At 43.1% G+C, this 20,863-nt stretch overlaps 1 protein-coding gene across 3 annotated transcripts in view; it reads right to left on the bottom strand.

Moving 5' to 3' along the window:
• LOC138978888 (short transient receptor potential channel 7-like) overlaps positions 1-20,863 on the bottom strand; it is a 72,290-nt gene that overhangs the window by 12,879 nt on the left and 38,548 nt on the right. For all 3 annotated transcript variants that reach the window (XM_070351697.1, XM_070351695.1, XM_070351696.1), the window contains exons 9-12: positions 20,819-20,863; positions 17,339-17,635; positions 4,401-4,662; positions 2,904-3,135 (exon numbers count right to left, since the gene is read on the bottom strand). The exon at positions 20,819-20,863 is cut by the window's right edge and continues 139 nt beyond it. In XM_070351697.1, coding sequence (XP_070207798.1) covers positions 2,904-3,135; positions 4,401-4,662; positions 17,339-17,635; positions 20,819-20,863 — 836 coding nt within the window. The remainder of the gene's footprint in view (positions 1-2,903; positions 3,136-4,400; positions 4,663-17,338; positions 17,636-20,818) is intronic.

Genomic DNA, 20,863 nt, shown 5'->3' with positions numbered 1-20,863 from the left:
TGTCTGTCTGTGTGTGTGTGTGTGTGTGTATGTGTGTGTGCGCGATGCACGGCCAAAGTTCTCGATGGATCTGCTTCAAATTTGGTGGGCATATTCAGGTACACCCGGGACAGGACACAACCTGGTCGATATTTCAACACGTGCTCTCAGCGCGCAGCGCTGAACCGATTTTGGTTCCACCTCAGCTACCCGGGCCCCCATACCGACACACCAAAGCCAAAGTTCTCGGTGGATCTTTTTCAAATTTGGACACCGTATTCAGCTACACCCCGGACACAATATCATCGATGAGATATTTCAACACGTGCTCTCAGCGCGCAGCGCTGAACCGATTTTGGTTTTTCTGTTCATTTCACCATTCCCAGTAACTCTTCCTTATCTTCTCCATGTTTTCAGCGTTTACCTCCCTTCCTTCGTATGGTGCACTATAGTATGAGGGGGCATCTTCGGATATTCCCGGCGTTCTGTTACTATTTTTAGAAGGTCACCGCAGTGTCCAGAACGTAAATTGGACCCGTAAATTATCCTCACTGTAAAAGTGCAAAGGTCGAATCAATTTATAGCCACGTGAAAAATACACTGTCATCTATCTCTCTATATATATATACGGCTTCTCTGTGTTTGTGTGTGTGTGTGTGTGTGTGTGTCTGTGTGTGTGTGAGTCTCTCTACGTGGGCAACACCTGTGGATTGTTCAGTTCTGTTTGTGATGTGATCTGGCGGCTTTTGTGTATTTGTATGTACTGGCCTTCCTTTGAGAAGCCATAACAGTTCAAAAGGGCTTAGAGATAAGCAATCCTGTTTGAGTGGAGTTCGCCTCCAAAGGTGATTAACACGGTTACATTCGTCGACAAGGGTGGGACTCGATATGGTCAGGAATGGCATTATGGCTACTGAATCATTTTCGTGCTGTACCCATTCCACGAATCTGGGAGGGACCTAAGCTGGGCGGGTCCATTGTTCGGACCCGGCGAAGCCGGCGTAGCCGGCGTACGGCTCTAAGTACTTCTTCCCGGCGAAGCCGGCTACTCGGCGAAGCGGGTATTCATCTAGTACATACATACATACATACATACATACATACATACATACATACATACTTACATACATACATACATACATACATACATACATACACACACACACACATACATACACACACACATACATACATACATACATACATACATACATACATACATACATACATACACACACATACACCACGACCCTCGTCTCGATTCCCCGTCTATGTAAAAAGACAGCCATTCGCTCCTCATCGATACAAACACAATTACCAATACGCAATTTCTCTTATCGCGTACCCGCGCTTCTTCCCCATGACAACAGTAACCCATTGTCGTAGAAAATGAATAAAAAATCTCGGCGAGTGTTACACGACCGCGCCAATGCGCTTACACGTCCCCAGGGAAATCATCCAATCAGCGTCGAGTGGGTACACCACGGTTCACTTTACGGCAGTTGATGACGAACGGGGATGATTGTATAAAACGTCATAATTAAATCGTGATGGTTAATAAGTCAATCATTTGCAGTGGTCGTTTGGGTATTAGGGTAAATAATCCCGGTGTTGGCGGCTGAATCGTTTTTCACGGCGCATTGCCTCGTTTGTTTAGTGGCAGGAATCATGGAGGTCAAATTGCGACATTTAATTTCGAAATGCTGCTACATTTTGACAAGTGTGTTGTTGATGTCAACAACTGCCATGCATTTTATCGACAGTTTTTTTTCTTGTGTGTCTATTTATTTAATCTATTTTTTTAATTCTAATTTTTATTTTATTTTTTTTAAATAAAACAATCCTAGAGAATAATAATAAGCACTGACATCTTATAACTTACTTTCACCTTCCTGAGAATTATTCATGTCAGGCGCTCTGATGTTGATTAGGCCTATCGCTACAATGCACTGTCCTTGAATTTTACGCCAATGAGACAGCTGCTGTAATATAGTGTACGTCTCATTGGCGTAAAATTCAAGAACAGTGCAATCATTTTTATTTTCAAATCCGATTCATTTTGAAAACTTTATTAACACGTTCAAGTGCCATAACTACATGGCGGACTCTTGACCTAATCGGGGACACTGCATAATTATATGGTCTTCAATTTACCCTCGTTAGTTTTCATTTCATTTGACATAACTAGACAAAAACAGAATTAGAACCTCTCTCTCTCTCTCTCTTTCCCTCTCTCTGTACCTTTCTCCTCAGACTTTGTTTTTCTTGCATTGATTTATCTCTCTACCCCTCATGCATAATTCTGGTAGTTTACGAACATGTTAACAGAAATAAAACATTGATAAAACCATTTGGCTTTCTTTTACCTGCACCACAATAAAGGTGTTGGACATTTACCTGCACTTCATTAAAGGTGTTGGACATTTACCTGCACTTCATTAAAGGTGTTGGACATTTACCTGCACTTCATTAAAGGTGTTGGACATTTACCTGCACTTCATTAAAGGTGTTGGACATTTACCTGCACTTCATTAAAGGTGTTGGACATTTACCTGCACTTCATTAAAGGTGTTGGACATTTACCTGCACCACAATAAAGGTGTTGGACATTTACCTGCACTTCATTAAAGGTGTTAGACATTTACCTGCACTTCATTAAAGGTGTTGGACATTTACCTGCACCACAATAAAGGTGTTGGACATTTACCTGCACCACAATAAAGGTGTTGGACATTTACCTGCACTTCATTAAAGGTGTTAGACATTTACCTGCACTTCATTAAAGGTGTTGGACATTTACCTGCACTTCATTAAAGGTGTTGGACATTTACCTGCACTTCATTAAAGGTGTTGGACATTTACCTGCACCACATTAAAGGTGTTGGACATTTACCTGCACCACATTAAAGGTGTTGGACATTTACCTGCACTTCATTAAAGGTGTTGGACATGACCGCAATCAGCAGGTTGAGGAGCACGATCATGGAGGCGAAGACGTACACGCCGTACAGGTAATACCCCACCGTCTCCACCGCCACTGACCTCACCGGGTTGTTGGTCAATGACGTCACCGGGCCGTTTGTCGTCAGAGCGGGAGCGTCCACCGACCCAAGGCCGAAGACTGACCAGGTCAGTGTGAAGAGAGTGCCTGAAAAACTGGACATGGGGAAAGAAATGGAGGATGGTTTATTTGCTCAAACACAATCACACGTTGCCCATGCCCCGAGGAATCCAGGATCCTATATTATCCCAATTTCATCGATTCAAAGACACACTAATTTTCGTGAAAACGGTTCGGCTCGTCACCTGAGATTTGGCCAGGCTTTTACACAGGATTACTACATCCTTCCATTTTTCCACATACCAAATATGAAAATCAATATGAGGCTTATATCGCGCGTATTCCGTGGGTACAGTTCTAAGCGCAGGGATTTTTTTAATATTTCTTTTATATTTTTTTATGCAATTAATATCGCGCACATATTCAAGGCGCAGGGATTTATTTATGCCGTGTGAGATGGAATTTATTTACACAATACATCACGCATTCACATCGGCCAGCAGATCGCAGCCATTTCGGCGCATATCCTACTTTTCACGGCCTATTATTCCAAGTCACACGGGTATTTTGGTGGAAAATTTTATCCATGCCTATACAATTTTGCCAGGAAAGACCCTTTTGTCAATCGTGGGATCTTTAACGTGCACACCCCAATGTAGTGTACACGAAGCCCGGGTGCTCTATGTGCACAGTGAACATTATTTTTCTGAATTAATTTTGTAAACGCCAGTTGTGGCAATTTATCAAATTCATTCAGTAAAAAACCCTGACTCACCACAGCAAGCAGTCAGAATGTAGATTATGGTACGTGACCAAGTGGAAGCTGGTTTTACCCTGTGTAAATGCCTAGCCAAAATTGAGATCGTGAGCCAAATTGTTTACACGACGAAATGGACTTCGTCTTAAATGAATTAAATGTTATAGGTGCCCTCTTAACATGCATGTGCAAAACCAACCTGTCAACATTATTTACCAACTTGTCAAAATAATGTAACAACCAGCCTGTCAAAATAATCTAACAACCAGCCTGTCAAAATAATGTAACAACCAGCCTGTCAAAATAATGTAACAACCAGCCTGTCAAAATAATCTACCATTCAAACCTGTCAAAATAATCTACCATTCAAACCTCTCACAATAATGTTCCAACCCGTCAAGATACTGTACCAACCTGACATAATACTGTACCAACCTGTCATTATATTGTACCAACCTTTCAGAATACTGTATCAACCTGTCATAATACTGTACCCACATGTCAAAGTAATCTACTAACCTCTCAAAGTAATCTACCAACCTGTCATAATACTGTACCCACCTGTCTGAATAATCTACCTACCTGTCAAAACGATCTACCCACCTGTCAAACATATTGGTCCCACAGCGGTTGGGAGCGTACAGCGTTGCCAGGCCGCACGCGAAGCACATGAGGACGAGCAGGAACATGCCGGTGATCTTGAACAGGTCGACGATGGTCCGTCTGAAGGACACGAGCATGGTCCCAAGGGCCTCGTTGGCCGGCATGATGAAGGAGAACCGGCTGATGCTCAGGATGGTACCCAGGGTGAACAGCACGTCCGACAGCAGCTCCGGGTCAGGCACCCAGCTGGGCTTCCAGTCCACTGGAGAGATAAGGGTATGGGTGGATTGATGGTTTGAAAGGTGGACATTTTCTCGTGAAAAGAGTGGTTATCAGTTGATAAAGCTAGTCATTTGATAGGCGATACTATACTGTTCAAAAAAAGAAACGCATAGCTTGTAATATTTGGTTAATTTAGTTATATGGCTACAAGGATATCCACCAAACTGCAGAAAATGTTTATCTGGTCGTCGACCTTTCGTCCATTGCCACAAGTGAGCTCTGCACGTGACGCATGCGTTATCAGTGGCTACAATGTCAAAATTGCTCATTTGGCATGACCACTCGTCATGCTTCAGTGTAATATCGTGAAACTCGGGGAATATTGAGCTCTCACCATGTCTTCCAAAACCCATAAAAGCGGATTGTTCGCCACAAAGAAATCAGACGACAATTCAGCGACGAAAGATGGCCCGATTGAGCAGAGAAGACCGCCAAATTGCATTGGGTCGTTTACAAGCAGGCCAAAGTCAAAGTGCAATCGCCAGGCACTTCCACGTGTCCCAGAGCACCATCAGTAGACTGTGGGTCAGGTTTCAAGCCACTGGCTCCGTTGCTGACTTGCCACGAGCGGGAAGACCAAGGGCGACAACTGCTGCTCACGACCGCTTCATACGGCTCCGCCACCTCCGGAATCGTTTCCTGTCGGCCTCATCTTCTGTCCAGGCTCTCCCCGGGCCACACCGATTATCGGACCAGACCGTGCGGAACCGCCTGCATGAAGCTGGTTTGAGAGCTCGCAGACCTCACAGAGGAGCTGTCCTCACCCGCCGCCATCGCCAGAACCGAGTGCAGTGGGGCAACCAGCACCTTCGCTGGACCGTCCGGAATCACTGGAGACACGTGTGGTTCAGCGACGAGTCCTACTTCCTGCTCCAGCGACATGATGGTCGGAGGAGGGTCTACCGGAGAGTAAACGAACGTTACGCGCCCAACTGTGTGGATGAGGCACCCGTTCATGGTGGTGGAGGCGTCATGGTGTGGGGGGCGATCAATACCGCTGGAAGGAGCACCCTGGTGCACGTCCAAGGGCGCATAACTGCCCAGCGATACGTGGAGGAAATTCTGCGCCCACACGCCCTTCCTCTTCTGGCTGACCAGGATGCCATATTCCAGCAGGACAACGCTCGCCCGCACACAGCACGACTCACCACCCAGTTCCTCACCGACCACCATGTCCAGGTGCTTCCCTGGCCATCCATGTCGCCAGACATGAACCCGATAGAACACCTCTGGGATGAATTGGACAGACGTGTGCGCAGGCGAGAAGAAGCGCCGGCAAATCACCGCGATCTATTGCAGGCACTTCAGGAGGAGTGGGACACCATCCCACAGCAAGATATCCGGCATCTGATCCAGTCCATGCCCAGAAGGTGCCGGGCAGTTGTTGCTGCTCAAGGCAGTCACACCCCCTACTGACTTGACAGCCTCGGCACCCAATCGTATTGATTGACTGATTGATTTGAAGATGCAAATGAACTGTGTGTGCATTCAACTGTGTCCATACCAAATTTCAAACAAATAATCTAAATATTGGATTTTCTGTTAATTTTTTCGAAAAATAAAACAAATTTGGCAAGTAGCAACTATGCGTTTCTTTTTTTGAACAGTATACAAATGCATGCAGGTCGGGCACCCAGCTGGGCTTCCAGTCCACTGGAAGAATAGAGGTACGGGTGGATTGGTTAATTGCAACCTTCACCGTGCTTTGTGCGTTTTGTACGACCCAGAGACTAAATGCTTTCATTAATTGGGCGAAGTCGACTTCGTGAAGTCTGCTTCGCAAAGCTTGTTGTACGACGCTTTGTATTGATGTTTCCGTAACAAGACTTCGCAAAGCTTGTTGTACGACGCTTTGTATTGATGTTTCCGTAACAAGACTTCGCAAAGCTTGTTGTACGACGCTTTGTATTGATGTTTCCGTAACAAGACTTCGCAAAGCTTGTTGTACGACGCTTTGTATTGATGTTTCCGTAACAAGACTTCGCAAAGCTTGTTGTACGACGCTTTGTATTGATGTTTCCGTAACACGACTTCGCAAAGCTTGTTGTACGACGCTTTGTATTGATGTTTCCGTAACAAGACTTCGCAAAGCTTGTTGTACGACGCTTTGTATTGATGTTTCCGTAACAAGACTTCGCAAAGCTTGTTGTACGACGCTTTGTATTGATGTTTCCGTAACAAGACTTCGCAAAGCTTGTTGTACGACGCTTTGTATTGATGTTTCCGTAACAAGACTTCGCAAAGCTTGTTGTACGACGCTTTGTATTGATGTTTCCGTAACAAGACTTCGCAAAGCTTGTTGTACGACGCTTTGTATTGATGTTTCCGTAACAAGACTTCGCAAAGCTTGTTGTACGACGCTTTGTATTGATGTTTCCGTAACAAGACTTCGCAAAGCTTGTTGTACGACGCTTTGTATTGATGTTTCCGTAACAAGACTTCGCAAAGCTTGTTGTACGACGCTTTGTATTGATGTTTCCGTAACAAGACTTCGCAAAGCTTGTTGTACGACGCTTTGTATTGATGTTTCCGTAACAAGACTTCGCAAAGCTTGTTGTACGACGCTTTGTATTGATGTTTCCGTACCAAGACTTCGCAAAGCTTGTTGTACGACGCTTTGTATTGATGTTTCCGTAACAAGACTTCGCAAAGCTTGTTGTACGACGCTTTGTATTGATGTTTCCGTAACAAGACTTCGCAAAGCTTGTTGTACGACGCTTTGTATTGATGTTTCCGTAACAAGACTTCGCAAAGCTTGTTGTACGACGCTTTGTATTGATGTTTCCGTAACAAGACTTCGCAAAGCTTGTTGTACGACGCTTTGTATTGATGTTTCCGTAACACGACTTCGCAAAGCTTGTTGTACGACGCTTTGTATTGATGTTTCCGTAACAAGACTTCGCAAAGCTTGTTGTACGACGCTTTGTATTGATGTTTCCGTAACAAGACTTCGCAAAGCTTGTTGTACGACGCTTTGTATTGATGTTTCCGTAACACGACTTCGCAAAGCTTGTTGTACGACGCTTTGTATTGATGTTTCCGTAACAAGACTTCGCAAAGCTTGTTGTACGACGCTTTGTATTGATGTTTCCGTAACAAGACTTCGCAAAGCTTGTTGTACGACGCTTTGTATTGATGTTTCCGTAACAAGACTTCGCAAAGCTTGTTGTACGACGCTTTGTATTGATGTTTCCGTAACAAGACTTCGCAAAGCTTGTTGTACGACGCTTTGTATTGATGTTTCCGTAACAAGACTTCGCAAAGCTTGTTGTACGACGCTTTGTATTGATGTTTCCGTAACAAGACTTCGCAAAGCTTGTTGTACGACGCTTTGTATTGATGTTTCCGTAACACGACTTCGCAAAGCTTGTTGTACGACGCTTTGTATTGATGTTTCCGTAACACGACTTCGCAAAGCTTGTTGTACGACGCTTTGTATTGATGTTTCCGTAACACGACTTCGCAAAGCTTGTTGTACGACGCTTTGTATTGATGTTTCCGTAACAAGACTTCGCAAAGCTTGTTGTACGACGCTTTGTATTGATGTTTCCGTAACAAGACTTCGCAAAGCTTGTTGTACGACGCTTTGTATTGATGTTTCCGTAACAAGACTTCGCAAAGCTTGTTGTACGACGCTTTGTATTGATGTTTCCGTAACAAGACTTCGCAAAGCTTGTTGTACGACGCTTTGTATTGATGTTTCCGTAACAAGACTTCGCAAAGCTTGTTGTACGACGCTTTGTATTGATGTTTCCGTAACAAGACTTCGCAAAGCTTGTTGTACGACGCTTTGTATTGATGTTTCCGTAACAAGACTTCGCAAAGCTTGTTGTACGACGCTTTGTATTGATGTTTCCGTAACAAGACTTCGCAAAGCTTGTTGTACGACGCTTTGTATTGATGTTTCCGTAACAAGACTTCGCAAAGCTTGTTGTACGACGCTTTGTATTGATGTTTCCGTAACAAGACTTCGCAAAGCTTGTTGTACGACGCTTTGTATTGATGTTTCCGTAACAAGACTTCGCAAAGCTTGTTGTACGACGCTTTGTATTGATGTTTCCGTAACAAGACTTCGCAAAGCTTGTTGTACGACGCTTTGTATTGATGTTTCCGTAACAAGACTTCGCAAAGCTTGTTGTACGACGCTTTGTATTGATGTTTCCGTAACAAGACTTCGCAAAGCTTGTTGTACGACGCTTTGTATTGATGTTTCCGTAACAAGACTTCGCAAAGCTTGTTGTACGACGCTTTGTATTGATGTTTCCGTAACAAGACTTCGCAAAGCTTGTTGTACGACGCTTTGTATTGATGTTTCCGTAACAAGACTTCGCAAAGCTTGTTGTACGACGCTTTGTATTGATGTTTCCGTAACAAGACTTCGCAAAGCTTGTTGTACGACGCTTTGTATTGATGTTTCCGTAACAAGACTTCGCAAAGCTTGTTGTACGACGCTTTGTATTGATGTTTCCGTAACAAGACTTCGCAAAGCTTGTTGTACGACGCTTTGTATTGATGTTTCCGTAACAAGACTTCGCAAAGCTTGTTGTACGACGCTTTGTATTGATGTTTCCGTAACAAGACTTCGCAAAGCTTGTTGTACGACGCTTTGTATTGATGTTTCCGTAACAAGACTTCGCAAAGCTTGTTGTACGACGCTTTGTATTGATGTTTCCGTAACAAGACTTCGCAAAGCTTGTTGTACGACGCTTTGTATTGATGTTTCCGTAACAAGACTTCGCAAAGCTTGTTGTACGACGCTTTGTATTGATGTTTCCGTAACAAGACTTCGCAAAGCTTGTTGTACGACGCTTTGTATTGATGTTTCCGTAACAAGACTTCGCAAAGCTTGTTGTACGACGCTTTGTATTGATGTTTCCGTAACAAGACTTCGCAAAGCTTGTTGTACGACGCTTTGTATTGATGTTTCCGTAACAAGACTTCGCAAAGCTTGTTGTACGACGCTTTGTATTGATGTTTCCGTAACAAGACTTCGCAAAGCTTGTTGTACGACGCTTTGTATTGATGTTTCCGTAACAAGACTTCGCAAAGCTTGTTGTACGACGCTTTGTATTGATGTTTCCGTAACAAGACTTCGCAAAGCTTGTTGTACGACGCTTTGTATTGATGTTTCCGTAACAAGACTTCGCAAAGCTTGTTGTACGACGCTTTGTATTGATGTTTCCGTAACAAGACTTCGCAAAGCTTGTTGTACGACGCTTTGTATTGATGTTTCCGTAACAAGACTTCGCAAAGCTTGTTGTACGACGCTTTGTATTGATGTTTCCGTAACAAGACTTCGCAAAGCTTGTTGTACGACGCTTTGTATTGATGTTTCCGTAACAAGACTTCGCAAAGCTTGTTGTACGACGCTTTGTATTGATGTTTCCGTAACAAGACTTCGCAAAGCTTGTTGTACGACGCTTTGTATTGATGTTTCCGTAACAAGACTTCGCAAAGCTTGTTGTACGACGCTTTGTATTGATGTTTCCGTAACAAGACTTCGCAAAGCTTGTTGTACGACGCTTTGTATTGATGTTTCCGTAACAAGACTTCGCAAAGCTTGTTGTACGACGCTTTGTATTGATGTTTCCGTAACAAGACTTCGCAAAGCTTGTTGTACGACGCTTTGTATTGATGTTTCCGTAACAAGACTTCGCAAAGCTTGTTGTACGACGCTTTGTATTGATGTTTCCGTAACAAGACTTCGCAAAGCTTGTTGTACGACGCTTTGTATTGATGTTTCCGTAACAAGACTTCGCAAAGCTTGTTGTACGACGCTTTGTATTGATGTTTCCGTAACAAGACTTCGCAAAGCTTGTTGTACGACGCTTTGTATTGATGTTTCCGTAACAAGACTTCGCAAAGCTTGTTGTACGACGCTTTGTATTGATGTTTCCGTAACAAGACTTCGCAAAGCTTGTTGTACGACGCTTTGTATTGATGTTTCCGTAACAAGACTTCGCAAAGCTTGTTGTACGACGCTTTGTATTGATGTTTCCGTAACAAGACTTCGCAAAGCTTGTTGTACGACGCTTTGTATTGATGTTTCCGTAACAAGACTTCGCAAAGCTTGTTGTACGACGCTTTGTATTGATGTTTCCGTAACAAGACTTCGCAAAGCTTGTTGTACGACGCTTTGTATTGATGTTTCCGTAACAAGACTTCGCAAAGCTTGTTGTACGACGCTTTGTATTGATGTTTCCGTAACAAGACTTCGCAAAGCTTGTTGTACGACGCTTTGTATTGATGTTTCCGTAACAAGACTTCGCAAAGCTTGTTGTACGACGCTTTGTATTGATGTTTCCGTAACAAGACTTCGCAAAGCTTGTTGTACGACGCTTTGTATTGATGTTTCCGTAACAAGACTTCGCAAAGCTTGTTGTACGACGCTTTGTATTGATGTTTCCGTAACAAGACTTCGCAAAGCTTGTTGTACGACGCTTTGTATTGATGTTTCCGTAACAAGACTTCGCAAAGCTTGTTGTACGACGCTTTGTATTGATGTTTCCGTAACAAGACTTCGCAAAGCTTGTTGTACGACGCTTTGTATTGATGTTTCCGTAACAAGACTTCGCAAAGCTTGTTGTACGACGCTTTGTATTGATGTTTCCGTAACAAGACTTCGCAAAGCTTGTTGTACGACGCTTTGTATTGATGTTTCCGTAACAAGACTTCGCAAAGCTTGTTGTACGACGCTTTGTATTGATGTTTCCGTACCAAGACTTCGCAAAGCTTGTTGTACGACGCTTTGTATTGATGTTTCCGTAACAAGACTTCGCAAAGCTTGTTGTACGACGCTTTGTATTGATGTTTCCGTAACAAGACTTCGCAAAGCTTGTTGTACGACGCTTTGTATTGATGTTTCCGTAACAAGACTTCGCAAAGCTTGTTGTACGACGCTTTGTATTGATGTTTCCGTAACAAGACTTCGCAAAGCTTGTTGTACGACGCTTTGTATTGATGTTTCCGTAACAAGACTTCGCAAAGCTTGTTGTACGACGCTTTGTATTGATGTTTCCGTAACAAGACTTCGCAAAGCTTGTTGTACGACGCTTTGTATTGATGTTTCCGTAACAAGACTTCGCAAAGCTTGTTGTACGACGCTTTGTATTGATGTTTCCGTAACAAGACTTCGCAAAGCTTGTTGTACGACGCTTTGTATTGATGTTTCCGTAACAAGACTTCGCAAAGCTTGTTGTACGACGCTTTGTATTGATGTTTCCGTAACAAGACTTCGCAAAGCTTGTTGTACGACGCTTTGTATTGATGTTTCCGTAACAAGACTTCGCAAAGCTTGTTGTACGACGCTTTGTATTGATGTTTCCGTAACAAGACTTCGCAAAGCTTGTTGTACGACGCTTTGTATTGATGTTTCCGTAACAAGACTTCGCAAAGCTTGTTGTACGACGCTTTGTATTGATGTTTCCGTAACAAGACTTCGCAAAGCTTGTTGTACGACGCTTTGTATTGATGTTTCCGTACCAAGACTTCGCAAAGCTTGTTGTACGACGCTTTGTATTGATGTTTCCGTAACAAGACTTCGCAAAGCTTGTTGTACGACGCTTTGTATTGATGTTTCCGTAACAAGACTTCGCAAAGCTTGTTGTACGACGCTTTGTATTGATGTTTCCGTAACAAGACTTCGCAAAGCTTGTTGTACGACGCTTTGTATTGATGTTTCCGTAACAAGACTTCGCAAAGCTTGTTGTACGACGCTTTGTATTGATGTTTCCGTAACAAGACTTCGCAAAGCTTGTTGTACGACGCTTTGTATTGATGTTTCCGTAACAAGACTTCGCAAAGCTTGTTGTACGACGCTTTGTATTGATGTTTCCGTAACAAGACTTCGCAAAGCTTGTTGTACGACGCTTTGTATTGATGTTTCCGTAACAAGACTTCGCAAAGCTTGTTGTACGACGCTTTGTATTGATGTTTCCGTAACAAGACTTCGCAAAGCTTGTTGTACGACGCTTTGTATTGATGTTTCCGTAACAAGACTTCGCAAAGCTTGTTGTACGACGCTTTGTATTGATGTTTCCGTAACAAGACTTCGCAAAGCTTGTTGTACGACGCTTTGTATTGATGTTTCCGTAACAAGACTTCGCAAAGCTTGTTGTACGACGCTTTGTATTGATGTTTCCGTAACAAGACTTCGCAAAGCTTGTTGTACGACGCTTTGTATTGATGTTTCCGTAACAAGACTTCGCAAAGCTTGTTGTACGACGCTTTGTATTGATGTTTCCGTAACAAGACTTCGCAAAGCTTGTTGTACGACGCTTTGTATTGATGTTTCCGTAACAAGACTTCGCAAAGCTTGTTGTACGACGCTTTGTATTGATGTTTCCGTAACAAGACTTCGCAAAGCTTGTTGTACGACGCTTTGTATTGATGTTTCCGTAACAAGACTTCGCAAAGCTTGTTGTACGACGCTTTGTATTGATGTTTCCGTAACAAGACTTCGCAAAGCTTGTTGTACGACGCTTTGTATTGATGTTTCCGTAACAAGACTTCGCAAAGCTTGTTGTACGACGCTTTGTATTGATGTTTCCGTAACAAGACTTCGCAAAGCTTGTTGTACGACGCTTTGTATTGATGTTTCCGTAACAAGACTTCGCAAAGCTTGTTGTACGACGCTTTGTATTGATGTTTCCGTAACAAGACTTCGCAAAGCTTGTTGTACGACGCTTTGTATTGATGTTTCCGTAACAAGACTTCGCAAAGCTTGTTGTACGACGCTTTGTATTGATGTTTCCGTAACAAGACTTCGCAAAGCTTGTTGTACGACGCTTTGTATTGATGTTTCCGTAACAAGACTTCGCAAAGCTTGTTGTACGACGCTTTGTATTGATGTTTCCGTAACAAGACTTCGCAAAGCTTGTTGTACGACGCTTTGTATTGATGTTTCCGTAACAAGACTTCGCAAAGCTTGTTGTACGACGCTTTGTATTGATGTTTCCGTAACAAGACTTCGCAAAGCTTGTTGTACGACGCTTTGTATTGATGTTTCCGTAACAAGACTTCGCAAAGCTTGTTGTACGACGCTTTGTATTGATGTTTCCGTAACAAGACTTCGCAAAGCTTGTTGTACGACGCTTTGTATTGATGTTTCCGTAACAAGACTTCGCAAAGCTTGTTGTACGACGCTTTGTATTGATGTTTCCGTAACAAGACTTCGCAAAGCTTGTTGTACGACGCTTTGTATTGATGTTTCCGTAACAAGACTTCGCAAAGCTTGTTGTACGACGCTTTGTATTGATGTTTCCGTAACAAGACTTCGCAAAGCTTGTTGTACGACGCTTTGTATTGATGTTTCCGTAACAAGACTTCGCAAAGCTTGTTGTACGACGCTTTGTATTGATGTTTCCGTAACAAGACTTCGCAAAGCTTGTTGTACGACGCTTTGTATTGATGTTTCCGTAACAAGACTTCGCAAAGCTTGTTGTACGACGCTTTGTATTGATGTTTCCGTAACAAGACCTCGCAAAGCTTGTTGTACGACGCTTTGTATTGATGTTTCCGTAACAAGACTTCGCAAAGCTTGTTGTACGACGCTTTGTATTGATGTTTCCGTAACAAGACTTCGCAAAGCTTGTTGTACGACGCTTTGTATTGATGTTTCCGTAACAAGACTTCGCAAAGCTTGTTGTACGACGCTTTGTATTGATGTTTCCGTAACAAGACTTCGCAAAGCTTGTTGTACGACGCTTTGTATTGATGTTTCCGTAACAAGACTTCGCAAAGCTTGTTGTACGACGCTTTGTATTGATGTTTCCGTAACAAGACTTCGCAAAGCTTGTTGTACGACGCTTTGTATTGATGTTTCCGTAACAAGACTTCGCAAAGCTTGTTGTACGACGCTTTGTATTGATGTTTCCGTAACAAGGACTTCGCAAAGCTTGTTGTACGACGCTTTGTATTGATGTTTCCGTAACAAGACTTCGCAAAGCTTGTTGTACGACGCTTTGTATTGATGTTTCCGTAACAAGACTTCGCAAAGCTTGTTGTACGACGCTTTGTATTGATGTTTCCGTAACAAGACTTCGCAAAGCTTGTTGTACGACGCTTTGTATTGATGTTTCCGTAACAAGACTTCGCAAAGCTTGTTGTACGACGCTTTGTATTGATGTTTCCGTAACAAGACTTCGCAAAGCTTGTTGTACGACGCTTTGTATTGATGTTTCCGTAACAAGACTTCGCAAAGCTTGTTGTACGACGCTTTGTATTGATGTTTCCGTAACAAGACTTCGCAAAGCTTGTTGTACGACGCTTTGTATTGATGTTTCCGTAACAAGACTTCGCAAAGCTTGTTGTACGACGCTTTGTATTGATGTTTCCGTAACAAGACTTCGCAAAGCTTGTTGTACGACGCTTTGTATTGATGTTTCCGTAACAAGACTTCGCAAAGCTTGTTGTACGACGCTTTGTATTGATGTTTCCGTAACAAGACTTCGCAAAGCTTGTTGTACGACGCTTTGTATTGATGTTTCCGTAACAAGACTTCGCAAAGCTTGTTGTACGACGCTTTGTATTGATGTTTCCGTAACAAGACTTCGCAAAGCTTGTTGTACGACGCTTTGTATTGATGTTTCCGTAACAAGACTTCGCAAAGCTTGTTGTACGACGCTTTGTATTGATGTTTCCGTAACAAGACTTCGCAAAGCTTGTTGTACGACGCTTTGTATTGATGTTTCCGTAACAAGACTTCGCAAAGCTTGTTGTACGACGCTTTGTATTGATGTTTCCGTAACAAGACTTCGCAAAGCTTGTTGTACGACGCTTTGTATTGATGTTTCCGTAACAAGACTTCGCAAAGCTTGTTGTACGACGCTTTGTATTGATGTTTCCGTAACACGACTTCGCAAAGCTTGTTGTACGACGCTTTGTATTGATGTTTCCGTAACAAGACTTCGCAAAGCTTGTTGTACGACGCTTTGTATTGATGTTTCCGTAACAAGACTTCGCAAAGCTTGTTGTACGACGCTTTGTATTGATGTTTCCGTAACAAGACTTCGCAAAGCTTGTTGTACGACGCTTTGTATTGATGTTTCCGTAACAAGACTTCGCAAAGCTTGTTGTACGACGCTTTGTATTGATGTTTCCGTAACAAGACTTCGCAAAGCTTGTTGTACGACGCTTTGTATTGATGTTTCCGTAACAAGACTTCGCAAAGCTTGTTGTACGACGCTTTGTATTGATGTTTCCGTAACAAGACTTCGCAAAGCTTGTTGTACGACGCTTTGTATTGATGTTTCCGTAACAAGACTTCGCAAAGCTTGTTGTACGACGCTTTGTATTGATGTTTCCGTAACAAGACTTCGCAAAGCTTGTTGTACGACGCTTTGTATTGATGTTTCCGTAACAAGACTTCGCAAAGCTTGTTGTACGACGCTTTGTATTGATGTTTCCGTAACAAGACTTCGCAAAGCTTGTTGTACGACGCTTTGTATTGATGTTTCCGTAACAAGACTTCGCAAAGCTTGTTGTACGACGCTTTGTATTGATGTTTCCGTAACAAGACTTCGCAAAGCTTGTTGTACGACGCTTTGTATTGATGTTTCCGTAACAAGACTTCGCAAAGCTTGTTGTACGACGCTTTGTATTGATGTTTCCGTAACAAGACTTCGCAAAGCTTGTTGTACGACGCTTTGTATTGATGTTTCCGTAACAAGACTTCGCAAAGCTTGTTGTACGACGCTTTGTATTGATGTTTCCGTAACAAGACTTCGCAAAGCTTGTTGTACGACGCTTTGTATTGATGTTTCCGTAACAAGACTTCGCAAAGCTTGTTGTACGACGCTTTGTATTGATGTTTCCGTAACAAGACTTCGCAAAGCTTGTTGTACGACGCTTTGTATTGATGTTTCCGTAACAAGACTTCGCAAAGCTTGTTGTACGACGCTTTGTATTGATGTTTCCGTAACAAGACTTCGCAAAGCTTGTTGTACGACGCTTTGTATTGATGTTTCCGTAACAAGACTTCGCAAAGCTTGTTGTACGACGCTTTGTATTGATGTTTCCGTAACAAGACTTCGCAAAGCTTGTTGTACGACGCTTTGTATTGATGTTTCCGTAACAAGACTTCGCAAAGCTTGTTGTACGACGCTTTGTATTGATGTTTCCGTAACAAGACTTCGCCAAGTCAGCTTCGGGCTCATTAAAAAAAGGTCTTAACGAAAGTCATTGTATTTCCAAATCAATGCGGAGTTTTTGCCTAAGACTTCATGTCATCTTTAAACACCGTGGGACATTTCTACTGACCAAATTGAAAAAGACTTACATTTATAAACAAACAAATAAACCATGAAGTAAATCATTTGAGTGCATTCAAGCTTTCTGTGCAATTAAACGACCTTCACTTGGCTATCTGGGACACTTTTTGATCAAAGATTTCCTACATATGGGTCACGTGATCGCTGCTAAAATAAGGTTAACCCCAAAATCGACGTAACAACAATATAAGGTACCAACTCAAACACATCAGGAGAGGCAGAACTCGGCATTTTGAATTTTACCACTTCAGAAAATGACCCAGTTTGTTTTGATAACCAAGTCAAGTCAAGTCAAATATTATTTCTAGAAACCACATGTGGGTACATGACAAAAAAAAACAACAACAATACTTTGCCAAACGAACGACAAAAAGAAGGACAACTCACCGTAAGACGTTCGGATAGTAGTAGTCTCGCAGTAACCCTCGTTGGACGTGGTCTTGTACGCCAAGACGGCACACATGTGCGCCACCGTGTCCTGGTGTCTGGCGTAACCGGAAGTGGCGTTGGTTCCCGAGATGGGTTCCCGGATGACGCGGTTGATTCTAAGGGGAACAACCAGTTCTAGCACGAAGGCAGCCAATAGGAGGCTGAGCATGACGGAGTCTATGACGTTCCATAGGGAGTTGAAATAATCCCTCGCCCCTGCCTGCCATATCTGTTTCACCTCTTCCCAGATCAGTCCTGAAATATATAGAGAAAGATCTGTTTCGCCTCTTACCAGATCAGTCCTGAAATATAGAGAGAAAGATCTGTTTCACTTCTTCACAGATCAGTCCTGAAATAGAGAGAGAAAGATCTGTTTCACTTCTTCACAGATCAGTCCTGAAATAGAGAGAGAAATTTTTTCCGATCTCCCAGGTCAACTTATTTGCAGACCTGCTATTGACTTAACCCCCTTCGTGTGTACACGCAAGCACAAGACCAAGTGCGCACGGAAAAAATGAGAGCGTGACAGTGCCGCCTCAACTTTCACGAAAAGTCGGATATGACGTCATCAAAGACATTTATCAAAAAAATGGAAAAAACATCTGGAGATATCATACTCAGGATCTCTCATGTCAAGTTTCATGAAGATCGGTCCAGTAGTTTTCTCTGAATCGCTCTACACACACACACACACACACACACACACCACACCCTCGTCTCGATTCCCCCCTCTACGTTAAAACATTTAGTCAAAACTTGACTAAATGTAAAAATACCAATAAAATCCCCACACACACAGACACACACCATCTCTCAATTTTTCTATCTCTTACGATTTCCCCTCTGCCTCCTCTCTCTCTCTTCTCTTCTCTCTATCTATTTTTCTCTCTCCCCCCCCCCCCCCCCCCCCCCGTGCTTTGTCTCCTCCCATTCTCTCCCCCTCGATTGCCTTCTGCCAACCCAACCATAAACAAAGCATTCTTTCGAACATTGTAACGACCATCGATTTTCACCCAGTCAAGAATGTGTCCATTAATGACCTTCAACATAGAACTTGCGGCAATCTCCATCAAATTCGACCCCCTCCTCCACACCTAAATATACATTGACACTATTTCCCTCCCCCCCCCCTCTCTTTCTTCTTGTCTCTCGAGCCTCCTCTCCTCTCTTCAACTTCTTCACTTCTGCCTCTATTCCCCTCTCCCCCCTCTTCCCTCTCTCTCTCCCTCTCTCCGTTCTCTCCCTCTCTACCGATCCATCTCCTTCTCCCCACCCCGCCAGAAACAATGCATCTTTTTGGACATTATAACGACCATCAATTTTTACGCGGTCACGAATTAGCTAGGCCATCTATGACGTGCAACATCGAAATTGAAGCAATCTCCATAAAATCCTCCCACACCCCCTCTCACATGAACACCCTCTCCCCCTCCCCTATTTCCCTCCCCCTCTCACATGAACACCCTCTCCCCCTCCCCTATTTCTCTCCCCCTCTCACATGAACACCCTCTCCCCCCTCCCCTATTTTCCTCCCCCTCTCACATGAACACCCTCTCCCCCTCCCCTATTTCCCTCCCCCTCTCACATGAACACCCTCTCCCCCTCCCCTATTTCCCTCCCCCTCTCACATGAACACCCTCTCCCCCCTCCCCTATTTCCCTCACCCTCTCTGCCCTTCTGTATCTCTCTCTCCTCCCCTCCTCCACTATCTCGTTATCTGTCTCCTCTCCGCCTCCTCACCCCACCAGAAACAGAGCACTGTTTCGAATATTATAACGACCATCGATTTTTACCAGGTCAAGAATTAGGTCATCTACTTACAGCATCGAACTCGCAACAATCTCCATAACATTCCTCCCCCCCCCCAACACCCACACTCACAGCTTGCACAGGGCAATGTTTTCACCACGCTTGGCGAGCAAGGCATCGAGTTTTTGTGGCCATCATGAAAAAGTCTATAACTCCCTGGGGTGTCTGTGTGCCTGTGCTGTGTTTCACGTGCACACTGCTTTTCCTGACAGCTTCATGGCCGGCTGTGTACGTGCGATAGCAACTTATATTGTGTTGTTCCTTAGTGTTGAAGACATACTTCAAAGGCACATTATTTCCCACTTAAACACTACCATCACCATCTGAGACCTGGGCAGGTTATCACACTGGATAACACTGTGGCGAGTTGGATTTTTACACCCCCGGTATAGGGGTGTGTATAGGTTTCGGTCGATGTGTTTGTTTGTGTGTTTGTGTGTTTGTGTGTTTGTGTTCGCATATAGATCTCAAGAATGAACGGACCGATTGTCACCAAACTTGGTGAACAGGTTCTATACATTCCTGAGACGGTCCTTACAAAAATTGGGACCAGTCAAACACACGGTTAGGGAGTTATTGGTGGATTAAGATTCTACAAGGACTTATAGAGGCACATATTAATGGTCAAAGGGAAATAACCTTCTCAGTTGGTGGCAGTGAGAATGGGTGCAGTGAGAATGGTTATTTCCCTTTGACCAACGGGGGTGTTTTTCCTACCTCCGAGGAATTTCTTGTTTTTAATGAATTTCTTTCTCAAAAAGGCCACTAAAGTGGCTTTTCTAAAATTAATTAATTACAAAAATCAAATTTTTTACACGGAGACACGCCAGGGTGTTGATTTTTGGCATGTTACTAAGTCGATGGATGGTCTTGTCCCATGCAAAAGCCTACCCAGATATAATTATGATGGAGAGCCGAACATGGCAAGGACTGTGCATTTAAGCTTGTCTTTTTTCTTCTCAATTCTTGGCAAGAGATTGCAGCTCATGTTTACTTTTAATGTTGTTATACTTTCTAAGTTTTGTTATCTTTTTTTTGTGTTTTTTTTGAGGAATTGAATTGTCTCCTTTGTGTGTGTGTGTGTGTGTGTGTGTGTGTGTGTGTGTGTGTGTGTGTGGGGATGTTCTCAATTTTATTTATTTTATTTTATTTTTTAGAAGAGACAGGTTTCAGATTTCGCCATTGCAATGTAATCCCGATTTGGAAATATATAACTTATCGCGATCGTATCATAGTTTCACATCAAACAAACATCTGTTACCATTATTTTTTAATTTTAATTCTTATTCTTTTGCAGGTAAGAAGAAAGGACATTCTCACTCGCAATCCACTAGAATAGTGAAAATGGCTTTTGAGTTCTCAAATAAAATGAACTGTATAATTTCAAGAAAGATGTACATAGCAATACATAATTTAGCAGAGGTGGACATGACTCATCGACAAAGGGGGGGGGGGGGGGGGGGGGGCTGGGGGGGGGTAGCGGGGGTGGTAAGGAGGAGGTGTCCTGCTGTCGCAGACAACATTTTTTGGAGAATAACAAAGATTTTAATGCAAAAGTTACGAGTAACTAAAACAAACAGTAAACAAACCAATATTCAGCCAAGAAATCAAACAAGCTGACGCACTCACCGGCGATCCAGGTGAGGATAATGGTGATGATGGCATAGGCATACT

This window comes from Littorina saxatilis, linkage group LG10 (genome assembly GCF_037325665.1).
Source record: "Littorina saxatilis isolate snail1 linkage group LG10, US_GU_Lsax_2.0, whole genome shotgun sequence".
NCBI classification, from domain to species: Eukaryota; Metazoa; Mollusca; class Gastropoda; order Littorinimorpha; family Littorinidae; genus Littorina; species Littorina saxatilis.
This window is presented reverse-complemented; position numbering and strand designations above follow the sequence as displayed.